This window comes from Hyla sarda, chromosome 4 (assembly GCF_029499605.1).
Source record: "Hyla sarda isolate aHylSar1 chromosome 4, aHylSar1.hap1, whole genome shotgun sequence".
Taxonomy (NCBI): domain Eukaryota; kingdom Metazoa; phylum Chordata; class Amphibia; order Anura; family Hylidae; genus Hyla; species Hyla sarda.
Genome location: NC_079192.1, coordinates 48,235,570 through 48,248,757, shown reverse-complemented (window position 1 = coordinate 48,248,757; position 13,188 = coordinate 48,235,570). Strand labels below are relative to the sequence as shown.

At 43.2% G+C, this 13,188-nt stretch overlaps 1 protein-coding gene across 2 annotated transcripts in view; it reads left to right on the top strand.

Annotated features, from left to right (window-relative positions):
* The window catches only part of LOC130367869 (lithostathine-1-alpha-like), a 135,725-nt gene that overhangs the window by 119,006 nt on the left and 3,531 nt on the right, over positions 1-13,188 (top strand). Inside the window, exons 13-15 of one of the 2 annotated variants that reach the window (XR_008892206.1) lie at positions 169-279; positions 504-545; positions 12,941-12,994. Coding sequence is in view for 1 of the 2 variants with exons in the window: in XM_056570784.1 (XP_056426759.1) it covers positions 169-279; positions 504-519 (127 nt within the window). In the remaining variant the exon portion in view is untranslated. Of the gene's footprint in view, positions 1-168; positions 280-503; positions 546-12,937; positions 12,995-13,188 lie in introns of those variants that run through there. The other variant, XM_056570784.1, reaches the window with a different exon arrangement.

Genomic DNA, 13,188 nt, shown 5'->3' with positions numbered 1-13,188 from the left:
ATTACAGCATTGATCAGTGTTATCAGGGCTCCACTTGTACAACCTGCTATATCTGCTTGCACATTTGGAGTGCTCATCGGAAGGCACAGAGTGAGTTTAGGGGCCCTCTGCTGCTTCTCTATAGTTTCTTTTCTATTGTGCTTATATTTTTTTTCTTGTGTATTTCAGAAGTTTCAACTTGCAACACCACAACAGCACGAACAGTTCTAGCAGCTCTGGTTCTTCTTATTATCTTGTTCCTCATTTTGGTGGCCATCACAGGTTCCCTCTTAAAATACTGTGAGTCTTGGTCACATAGCTCTATAATTATTACAGGGGGATTTTGAAGTGTACCTAAGGTTTCTCACAACTTCTGACATGTCATAAAAACATGTGAGATCGCTAGAACAAAGGGACAGGGCAGAAGCGCTCAATGTATCTGTGCGCTGTACGCTTGGCTTTGTTCTGGGGAAAATTAAGTGTGCCTTCCTCAACCATCATCAAATCTGCTCTTTACTCCACAGACTTAGCAATGAGTGAAGAGATGTCACGTCTGAAGTACCATGGTAAGTGTCCTCCACATCAGAGACTCTTTTTCTTCCCTAGTATCGCATTTGTTTAAAGTAGATTTTATGTAAATAGTTTTCTTCTATCGGTTTTATCTAATACAGGGATATTTCTGGCCCTGTATGCAGGGTTGGTTTTGGACTAAGTGTGGCTCTGGGCATAATTTAACCCGTCAACGACCATGGATGTCTATACTCGTCCTATGGCCGTTAACGGGGTATGACGCTGGCTCCCGACTCAAGCCCGCGTCTTATCGGCTGGCCCCCAGCTGATTCCTGTAGCTGGCGGCTGGCGTTAATAGCCGACAAGCGGCGATCGCCACGGCTGGTTATTAACCCTTTAGATCGCAGCTGTCAAAGTTGACAGCAGTGTCTAAAGGTGCCTGTATCCAGTCCCTGGTGGTCCATGGATCCACTGCTGGTGGTCCATGGATCCACTTACCTCTCTTTCTATGGAACCATAATGATCTGTATGAGGAATCTAATGATTCCTCCTAAAAGTCCCCAAGGGGACTAAAAGTGTAAAAAAAAAAAAAAAGAGAGGTCTCGCCGTAGGGATAAAAATTTATGTCTGTACTGCGCTAGTACCGAACATTTCTTGGTGGATTGCCCTATTCGTTCTCCACTTTTGGGAAACGCACGCACCCAGCTCACGTGGGTGTGGCGTCTCTTGGTACGAAGTCTGCTTCTCCATGTCTCACTGTGCCCGTGCGGATTTCTCCTTCTGCCAACTCCTCCTTCTCAGCTGTGGCCGTCTTGGACTCTGGTTCTTCTGGAAATTTTATTCTGGCCTCTTTACTTGATAGGTACTGCATCCCGGTGACCCGTCTCGTCAAGCCGCTCTACATTTCTTCGGTCAACGGAGTGAAGTTGCACTGCACTGTGCGTTACCGCACAGAGCCCCTGCTTATGAACATTGGACTGCATCACGAGAAAATTGAATTTTTGGTCCTGCCCAACTGCACCTCTGAAGTCCTCCTCGGTCTGCCATGGCTCCAGCATCATTCTCCCACCCTTGACTGGACCACCGGGGAGATCAAGAATAGGGGTCCTGCTTGCCGCAAGAAATGCCTCACGTCTGCTCCCAGCCCCGTCTGTCGGGCCTCAGTGTCTCCTCCTGTGCCTGGTCTCCCCAAGGCCTATCAGGACTGTGCCGTGCCTCCTCATAGCCCCCGTCCTGGTGACACTCTGCCCTGTGACATGCTTCTCCCTCTGCCCCCCCTCCCCATTCCTTCTGAACTACCTGCCGCTGGTGTAGCTACCCAGGACTTCTTTTTCCAGAAGGAGACTCAAGAGGCGTCCCCTATGTTCTCGTCTCTTTTGAAGGGACAAGGAGACAAAAAGAGGGGGAGACCTAAGGGGGGGTACTGTTACGCCGAGCCCTCCGGGTCCCTGCTCCTCCCCGGAGCGCTCGCGGCATTCTCCTCTATGCAGCGCCCCGGTCAGACCCGCTGCACTGACATTCACAATGGGGATGCGATTCGCATAGCGGGACGCGCCCGCTCGCGAATCGCATCCCAAGCCACTTACCCGTCCCGGTCCCCGGCTATCATGTTCTGGCGCGCGCGGCTCCGCTCTCTAGGGCACGCGCGCCAGCTCTCTAAGATTTAAAGGGCCAGTGCACCAGTGATTGGTGCCTGGCCCAATCAGTCTGATTAGCTTCCACCTGCTCCCTGTCCATATATCCTCACTTCCCCTGCACTTCCTTGCCGGATCTTGTTGCCTTTGTGCCTAGAGAAAGCTACTACTGTGTTTACCATTACTGTGTTCCTGACCTCCTGCTATTACTATTGACTATGAACCTTGCCGCCTGCCCCGACCTTCTGCTATGTCTAACCTTGCTTCTGCCTAGTCCTTCTGTCCCACGCCTTCTCAGCAGTCAGCGAGGTTGAGCCGTTGCCGGTGGATACGACCTGGTTGCTACCGCCGCAGCAAGACCATCCCGCTTTACGGCGGGCTCTGGTGAAAACCAGTAGCAACCCTAGAACCGGTCCACCGACACGGTCCACGCCAATCTCTCGCTGACACAGAGGATCCACATCCAGCTAGCCGAATCATAACATGAATCATGCTGCATCAAAGCCAATGTGAATGAATAGGGTTGCTCTGCAAACATTAAGTGGTTGTGACTGTAACCTGACAAATGTGAGAATCCCATCCAGGATCCCATGTCAATATGGGGGTCGCAACGAGATTCTGCAAGATTCAGGTATCACAATATGGTGATCTTGACCCACGTCACAAGTAAAGTTGCCCTGTAGTCCTAGTGTCATGTTTTGTTCTTCATCCAGTAGTAGTGCCCATATTGACTATAACAGTGATCTTCTCAGTGCTGCCTATATGTAATAGTGGCCATTTTATTCCTCTTACATTAATAGTTCTCTTATTAATGCCCCACACAATGATAATGCCCACCTTTGTATTCACACTACTGTATTATTGTCAACCTGAGTGCTATATGCTTTATACCAAAAACAGATTGGAGACCCACCAGAGGTAACCGGACATCCTTTACTCCTTAAGGACCAGGCCCATTTTAGCCTTAAGAACAAGGCCAATTTTATTGTTGCATTTTCATTTTTTCCTCCTCGCTTTCTAAAAATCATAACTCTTTTATATTTCCATCCACAGACCCATATGAGGGCTTGTTTTTTGCATCATCAATTTTACTTCGTAATGGCATCACTCATTTTACCATAAAATGTATGTTTTACATTAATGTGGTCTATGGTGAAAGGAGGTGCTCCAAACCGAAAGTGCAGTTGTGCACCTACGTTGGAGTGGAGGACCTGCACTTGTGGACCACAATATGGGTTCACTCCTGTGGTAGATGTAAACAATGACATTAGCTAACCCTCAAAACTGATGTAAAATTGAGACATTAGCCAGTATATCCTTATATGAAGGACACACATCAGCCCGCACACCACGCCAAGGTTTCTCAAATGGTGTGGAAGCTAAAACTAGACTACCTACCTGGCCAGATAAGTAAAGCCAGAAACCAAATTACAATAGCAATTACAAATTACGATAGCCTTAGATCTTAAATCTTGCAGATTGCTCCTCAGTTACCTCCAGTGTGGACTAGGCACACAAACAATGGGAGGGTGGGGGCAGGCTACAAGCCCCACCCCACATAAAATGTATGGCACAACCATAAAAACATTATTTATGTGGGGAAATTAAAAAGAAAAACGCAATATATGAAATGTTGGATGGTTTTCTTTTCACACTGTACACTTTATGGTAAAAACTAAATTTTTTTTTTATTCGGTTGGTCAATACGATTAAAATGATACCCATGTTATATGCTTTTCTATAATTGTACTGCTTTTAAAAAAAATCTTAAACAATTTTAACAAAATTAGTATGTTTAACCCCTTAAGGACATAGGGCGTATCCATACGCCCCCGTTTCCAAGTCCTTAAGGACCGAGGGCGTATGGATACGCCCTGAGCATTTCCGGCCCCCACCACTAGCCGGAGGGGAGCCGGAGCCGGATGCCTGCTGAAATCGTTCAGCAGGCATCCCGGCATATCGCCCAGGGGGGTCATTATGTCCCCCCATGTCGGCGATTGCCGCAGATCGCTGGACAATTCAGTCCAGCGATCTGCGGCAGATTCCGGGTCAATCGGGTCTCCAGTGACCCGATGACCCGGAATTACTGGCTGATCGGGGCCGTCAGAGACGGCCCTGAACAGCCAGAGCCTGCAGGGGTGATGTGGCACTGGTGCCACCTCACGATCGCCCTGATTCGTCGGCCGGATTACCGGCCGACCAATCAGGGCGCCTGCTGCGGGTGTCACTCCCGCAACCCGCTCCGCCCCTCTTCCGGAGGACGTGAGCGGGTGCGGGAAGACGACCCCCGGTGCTGGGGACCCCGATCCCCGGCGCCCCTGTTGGGATCGGGGCCCCAGGAGCAGCGGCTGAGACGACGAGGGACTGACCTGTGCTGCTGGATCGTTGGAGCTGAGTGACAGCCTCCTGCTGTTGCTTAGCAACAGCTCCCAGCATGCAACAAGGGCATGCTGGGAGCTGTAGTTATGCAACAGCAGGAGGCAGACCACCACAACTCCCAGCATGCCCTTATGGGCATGCTGGGACTTGTAGTTTTGCAACAGCTGAAGGCACATTCTTTCTATGGAAAAGTGTACCTTCAGCTGTTGTGTAACTACAACTCCCAGCTTGCACAATCAGCTAAAGTGCATGCTGGGAGTTGTAGTGGTGCATCTGGTGGTTGCATAACTACAACTCCCAGCATGCCCGTTGGCTGTCGGTGACTGCTGAGAGTTGTAGTTTTGCAACAGCTGAAGGCACACTGAGTTAAGTAGTAAACCAGTGTGTCTCCAGCTGTTGCATAACTACAATCCCCAGCATGCCCTTCCGCTGTCCGTACATGCTGGGGGTTGTAGCTTTTGCAACACCTGAATGCACACTGGTTGCAAAACACTGAGTTTGTTACCAAACTCGGTGTTTCACAACCTGTGTGTCTCCAGCTGTTGCAAAACTACAACTCCCAGCATGCACTGATAGACCGTACATGCTGGGAGTTGTAGTTTTGCAACAGCTGGATGTTTCCCCCCCCCCCAATGTGAATGTACAGGGTACACTCACATGGGCGGAGGATTACAGTAAGTATCCGGCTGCAAGTTTGAGCTGCGGCAAATTTTCTGTCGCAGCTCAAACTGCCAGCGAGAAACTACTGTGAACCCCCCGCCCATGCGACTGTACCCTAAAAACACTACACTACACTAACACAAAATAAAATAAAAAGTAAAAAACACTACATATACACATACCCCTACACAGCCCCCCTCCCCTCCCCAATAAAAATGAAAAACGTCTGGTACGTCACTGTTTCCAAAACGGAGCCTCCAGCGGTTGCAAAACTACAACTCCCAGCATGCACTGATAGACCGTCCATGCTGGGAGTTGTAGTTTTGCAACAGCTGGATGTTCCCCCCCCCAATGTGAACGTACAGGGTACACTCACATGGGCGGAGGATTACAGTAAGTATCCGGCTGCAAGTTTGAGCTGCGTCAAATTTTCTGCCGCAGCTCAAACTGCCAGCGAGAAACTACTGTGAACCCCCGCTCGTGTGACTGTACCCTAAAAACACTACACTACACTACCACAAAATAAAAAGTAAAAAACACTACATATACACATACCCCTACACAGCCCCCCTCCCCTCCCCAATAAAAATGAAAAACGTCTGGTACGCCACTGTTTCCAGAACGGAGCCTCCAGCTGTTGCAAAACAACTACTCCCAGTATTGCCAGATAGCCACTGACTGTCCAGGCATGCTGGGAGTTTTACAACAGCTGAAGGCCCCCTGTTTGGGAATCACTGGCGTAGAATACCCCTATGTCCACCCCTATGCAATCCCTAATTTAGGCCTCAAATTCGCATGGCACTCTCACTTTGGAGCCCTGTCGTATTTCAAGGCAACAGTTTAGGGCCACATATGGGGTATTGCCGTACTCGGGAGAAATTGGGCTTCAAATTTTGTGGGGTATTTTTTGCTATTACCCTTTTTAAAAATGTAAAATTTTTGGGAAAACAAGCATTTTAGGTAAAAAAAAAAATTTTTTTTTTACATATACAAAAGTCATAAAACACCTGTGGGGTATAAAGGTTCACTTAACCCCTTGTTACGTTCCCCGAGGGGTCTAGTTTCCAAAATGGTATGCCATGTGTTTTTTTTTTTGCTGTTCTGGCACCATAGGGGCTTCCTAAATGCGGCATGCCCCCAGAGCAAAATTTGCTTTCAAAAAGCCAAATGTGACTCCTTCTCTTCTGAGACCTGTAGTGCGCCAGCAGAGCACTTCTCACCCCCATATGGTGTGTTTTCTGAATCGGGAGAAATTGGGCTTCAAATTTTGGGGGGTATTTCCTGCTATTACCCTTTTTAAAAATGTTAACATTTTGGGAAACCAAGCATATTAGGTAAAAAATAAAAACATTTTTTTTACATATGCAAAAGTCGTGAAACACCTGTAGGGTATTAAGGTTCACATTACCCCTTGTTACGTTCCCCGAGGGGTCTAGTTTCCAAAATGGTATGCCATGTGTTTTTTTTTGCTGTTCTGGCACCATAGGGGCTTCCTAAATGCGACATGCCCCCAGAGCAAAATTTGCTTTCAAAAAGCCAAATGTGACTCCTTCTCTTCTGAGACGTGTAGTGCGCCAGCAGAGCAATTTTCACCCCCATATGGGGTGTTTTCTGAATCGGGAGAAATTGGGTTTCAAATTTTGGGGGGTATTTTCTGCTATTACACTTTTTAAAAATGTAAAATTTTTGGGAAACCAAGCATTTTAGGTAAAAAAAATATATTTTTTTTTACATATGCTAAAGTCGTGAAACACCTGTGGGGTATTAAGGTTCACTTTACCCCTTGTTACGTTCCCTGAGGAGTCTAGTTTCCAAAATGGTATGCCATGTGTGTTTTTTTGCTGTTCTGGCACCATAGGGGCTTCCTAAATGCGACATGCCCCCAGAGCAAAATTTGCTTTCAAAAAGCCAAATGTGACTCCTTCTCTTCTGAGACGTGTAGTGCGCCAGCAGAGCAATTTTCACCCCCATATGGGGTGTTTTCTGAATCGGGAGAAATTGGGTTTCAAATTTTGGGGGGTATTTTCTGCTATTACACTTTTTAAAAATGTAAAATTTTTGGGAAACCAAGCATTTTAGGTAAAAAAAATATATTTTTTTTTTACATATGCTAAAGTCGTGAATCACCTGTGGGGTATTAAGGTCCACATTACCCCTTGTTACGTTCCCCCAGGGGTCTAGTTTCCAAAATGGTATGCCATGTGTGTTATTTTGCTGTTCTGGCACCATAGGGGCTTCCTAAAGGTGACATGCCCCCAAAAACCATTTGACGCTCCTTCCCTTCTGAGCCCTCTACTGCGCCCGCTGAACAATTAACATAGACATATGAGGTATGTGCTTACTCGAGAGAAATTGGGTTTCAAATACAAGTAAAAATTTTCTCCTTTTTACCCCTTTCAAAAATTCAAAAATTGGGTCTACAAGAAAATGCGAGTGTAAAAAATGAAGATTTAGAATTTTCTCCTTCACTTTGCTGCTATTCCTGTGAAACACCTAAAGGGTTAATACACTTACTGAATGTCATTTTGAATACTTTGGGGGTGTAGTTTTTATAATGGGGTCTTTTATGGGGCATTTCTAATATGAAGGCCCTTCAAATCCACTTCAAACGTGAACTGGTCCATGAAAAATAGCGAGTTTGAAAATTTTGTGAAAAATGTCAAAACTGCTGCTGAACTTTGAAGCCCTCTGGTGTCTTCCAAAAGTAAAAACTCATAAATTTTATGATGCAAACATAAAGTAGACATATTGTATATGTGAACCCCAAAAAAATATATATTTTGAATATCCATTTTCCTTACAAGCAGAGAGCTTCAAAGTTAGAAAAATGCAAAATTTTCATTTTTTTCATCAAATTTGGTGATTTTTCACCAAGAAAGGATGCAAGTTACCATAAAATTTTACCACTAAGTTAAAGTAGAATATGTCACGAAAAAACAGTCTCGGAATCAGAATGATAACTAAAAGCATTCCAGAGTTATTAATGTTTAAAGTGACAGTGGTCAGAATTGCAAAAAACGCTCCGGTCCTTAAGGTGAAAAAGGGCTCGGTCCTTAAGGGGTTAAAATTGCCCTATTTTGACCACCTATAACTTTCTTACTTTTCCATATATGGGGCGGTATGAGGGCTCATTTTTTTGCACCGTGATCTGTTTTTTTTTATCGGTACCACTTTTGCTTATATTTTACTTTTTAATCACTTTTTATAAACATTTTTTAATAAGAATAATAATAAGCCGCAATTCTGGACTTTTTTAAGTTTACGGTGTTCACCATGAGGTATAATTAACATTAAATATTGATAGTTTGGACATTTATGCACGCGGCAATACCAAATATGTTTATTATTAAAATGGGAAAAATGCACGATTTACATTTTTATTGGGGTAGGGGATTTTTCTAATTTTTTTACTTTTTTTTTACACTCTTTATGTCCCCATAGGGGACTATTTATAGCAATCCTTTGATTGCTAATACTGTTCAGTGCTATGCATAGGACATAGCATTGATCAGTATTATCGGTGATCTTTTGCTCTGGTCTGTTCGATCTCAGACCAGAGCAGAAAACCCCTGGAGATGGCCGGAGGTAGGTGAGGGGACCTCCGGCCGCCATGCTGGATAACCGGATCCCCGCGGCAGCGCTGCAGGAGATCCAATCATCCATTTCAAGTGCCGCACTGCCGCAGATGCCGTGATCTGTATTGGTCACGGCATCTGAGAGGTTGATGGCGGACATCAGCCCAATCGCTGCTATCCGCCATTACCGGCGGGTCTCCGGCTGCTGACAGCAGCCGGGACTTGCCGTGCATGATGCAAGCACCGATCCAGTGCTCATCATGTACATGGCGTAAGTGTACATCATGGTGCACTAAGTACCACCGCACCATGACATACATTTAGGTCCATTGTCATTATGGGGTTAAAGGGGGACTCCAGTGAAAAAAAAATGTTTTAAATAAACTGCCAGATTTGTAAATTACTTCTATATAAAAATCTTAACCCTTCCTGTACTTTGTCAGCTGCTGTATGCTTCAGAGGAAGTTGTGTAGTTCTTTTCTGTCTGACAACAGTGCTCTCTGCTGACACCTCTATCCATGTCAGGAACTGTCCAGAGCAGGTGAGATTTGCTATGGGGATTTGTTCCTGATAGGTATTGGAAGGATTAATTCATATATTTATATAGAAGTGATTTATAAATCTGTTTCACTTACTGGAACTAGTTGATTTGAAAACATTTGTTTTCCACCGGAATACCCTTTTAACTTTTCACAGGGAACGCTTCTCTTGGTTTCCTCTGTTTTGTGATACAGAATACCCAGGACTCAGTTATTGATCACACACCATGTGAATACGGCCCGAGAAGAGAAATGCATCTAAAGCCATAACACAAACATATTATAGGATCCAAATCTAAGATCTATACTGAGAAGAAATAGCGGAAGAGCAGCACAACCAAGGCAACTCGTTGGCCCCGGTCAAAGGCCCAAATCCAGATACAGCAACAGAAGATAGTCGCAGCACTCCAAAAATGGTGAAAAAATAAGGTGGCTGTATTCCGTATCATAAAGTTGTATTGGTTATGTGGAATAAAGCCCCCTTATTTTTTCACAATTTTTTGGAGTGCTGCGATTATCTTCTGATGCTGTATCTAAGATCTATACTGAATATTTTCTGTGTTTAACTGTTGAACTTATTTAGACCCATTGCTTAGACTTATCGCCCAGGCCCCCCCCCCCCCCCCACACACACACACTTAATGCCAAGCCTTACTGTCTGAAAATGATAGCATGTTTTTAGTGTGTATTCTGCATATTTTATGTTGCATATCATTCCTGATGTTCTAGTGATATTACTTCTGCTTCCACAAGGCCATTCATAGCCCTTATCATTATTATAGAGCGCAGGGCCAAAAATAAACATTCCCTAGAGCCCCAGTGTGGACTGTACATACATGATCGGCCTATTGTGATATTATATAAGGACTGTGTACCATTATTTGAGCTATATCAAGTTCTCTGTATAGAAATATTATATATTTTCTGAAGGGTGTACTCAGACTGTGATCCAGTCCTGTCTCTGGTGGTCTAGTAGTGATTCTATATGCCCAGTTATCATTATTTTTCAGTAAACTGAAAAAAAATGTATGGATAAAATATCTGGTCCTTTGGCAAGTATATATTTATACTCACTGTATACATGATAATATATAATAATTTTAATAAAGAAAAAAGAAAAGTTTTGTTATTTTACCCTTTGTTGTTCTCTCTTAAGAAATCTCATGGAGTCATATATATATATATATATATATATATATATATATATATATACACAAATATATTTTAGGGTGTTTCATTTTGTAAGGCAAAAAATAGAATGTTAAATATTTGCAGACTTTGCTTATGCCCCGAGTGTCAGTGATGTAAAAGATATATGTGATGAGTAGCAGAGAATAGACAATAAATAAATTATAAACACACAGGGCCAATTAATTATTATAAATATGCATTGGGGCATACATTTGGGGGTCAAAGTAGTAGTTTAAAACCCCCCCCGGGAGCCCTGATTGGCTCCTCGGTGCCAGCCATTCAGGTCTCCCGGCGGGGGATTTCAAAATGCTGCCTGCTCCCCTGCTTTATAACTGCTGATCGCATCGGGTCTCAGAAGTGAGAACCAGTGCGATCAATCCTTTATCCCCTGTACTACCCACAACATGGAACAGACTCTGCTCCATGATGGGTGTAGTAGTACAAACACTATTGTAGCCTCCCCAGCTGCCTGCAGCTGGGGGAACTACTACTCCCATCATGGAAATTAGTCTGTTCAATGATGGGAGTAGTAGTAGTCCCTCAGCACTGCAGGAGTCTGCTGATGTCACCTCTTCTGAGCATGCAGTTCAGAAATGTATGCTATAAACAGGGGGCAAACGGATCATCCAGTTCATCCATTTGCCATAGACTTCAAAGTTAAATTTATAATATTTGTTTCTATTCCGTTATTTTTTACGGGAGATAAAATACTGCATGCACCATCTTTTCTCCCGTCAAAAAAAAAAAAAAAAAAAATGAAACAGGAAGCAAATGTGTGACAAAGGATTGTAAAAAAATCCCATTGACATGAATGGGATTATTTTACAGCTGATTGCAACCGTTTAAAAATTATCAAACGGATTGCAGAACGGGCATTTATTAACTGATGCAGACGGCTGTGTGGACGAGCCCTTAAGAATACCACTGTATGTGATGCTTTTGCAAAACTGCAACTCCCAGCATGCCAAGTTTTGCAACACTTGGTGGCATTCACGTTGGTAAACACTGATATAGAGGTAAGGGAACAGATTGTTCAGCAAAATGACATATTTTTGCTACTTCTAGCTATGTGAGTATGTGAGCAGTGTTCCGCGGGAAAATGCCACAGCTTTGTTAAGTGTGAGAGGTAGAGAAGGAGTGCACGGTAGAGCAAGGGGGGGGGGGGGCGTTTCTATATTTGTACAACATTTATCAAAGGACGAGCACAACTTTAGTAAATCTTGAGCAAGAGTGTAAATTAGACAGCAGTGTAAAGGGGTAGATCTGTGTCTACAATAGACACCTAATTGTAACCCCCCCCCTTAGTTCTTATTTTCAACGCAAAAAACCTTGTCTACCCCACTCAGAGACGAACTCATACGATCTTCTCTTTGTGACCTTAGAAATTCTTTATCTTCTTGTGATATGCTAGTCATGTCCATCACATTTTGCCAGGAAATGTCAAATAACTTGACAAGATCACCTTTCCAAATCTGCCGCTTCACATTTACTTAATCCGTGTTTCTCGATTACTCTTTATCCAGATTTTGGTGATCTTTGTACAGCTTCTGTATACCAGCACGGATATTCTCCTCCGTCTTTACAGGGATATTTGCTTTCCTCCACACTTCCTGTAGTCTAGTACTGGTAGATTTAGCAGCATCCGAAAGCGTTTCTTTCATTTCCTTGTGATGGTAAATAAAAACTTAAAGTACTTGATCATTTAAAGGGAGCCGAGCTCCTATAAACTCACCACTAGGCACTTTTTCCAGCAGCCAAATTCCTCTTTTGGTTCCCATTGGTTGGGTAAAAGAGAAGCCCATTAGTACAAAGTACTTCAATATGAGAAATTTCATTAGTTTGAGATAAAAGTGATCAATGTGTGCAGCCCCTAAAAATTATCCAATCTTCTTGAAATTTGCCATATATATATTTTACATCACTGAGACTCGGGGCGTAAGCAAAGTCATAAGAAAATCACATATTTGGAAAAATGAAACACCCTATTATATACATACATATATATATATATATATATATATATATATATATATATATAGATATATATATATACAGAAATTACAGCAAATATGGGAAGCTAAGTAACAGCCAGTGTTATTTTAGTCAAAAACAATTCAGCCAGATAGAAATGACAGACAGTAACATCTCGGGCAGATATGTAAATTATATACGTTATTACAGCTTTGCTTTGATTAGATATATAAATATATTTAGTCCAGTTGACAGACTAGGAGTGAGGACGGATCATTGGATGGTCATTGCCGGCCATATAGGCTGTTCTGACCAAGCTGTTGGTATTGAGGTATTGTGATTTGGGGCTGAGGAGTGTATAATATTGTAGATGACTTCATCCCTCAAAATGAGATTTTGGGTGTAGGCGACCAAAAAGCCATCATGTACTTTACTTCTTACTTTCTTCAATGTAGTACACAGTTATAGTAATATAATTGTATTATGAATTTATCTCCAGCAGGTGACCAACAACGAATGGCCATTGAAAATGTCAAAACTTTCAAAAAGGATTTAGGTGGGTCCTTCACGAGATTCTTAGCAGTTTTACTTTTGATGGTTTTCAACAAATACTCAACAAAACCTATCAGGATACTTGCTTAAATTAGTACTCCCGTGGAAAATGTTTTTTTTTTTTTTTAAATCAACTGGTGCCAGAAAGTTAAACCGATTTGTAAATTATTTCTATTAAAAAAATCTTAATCCTTCCAG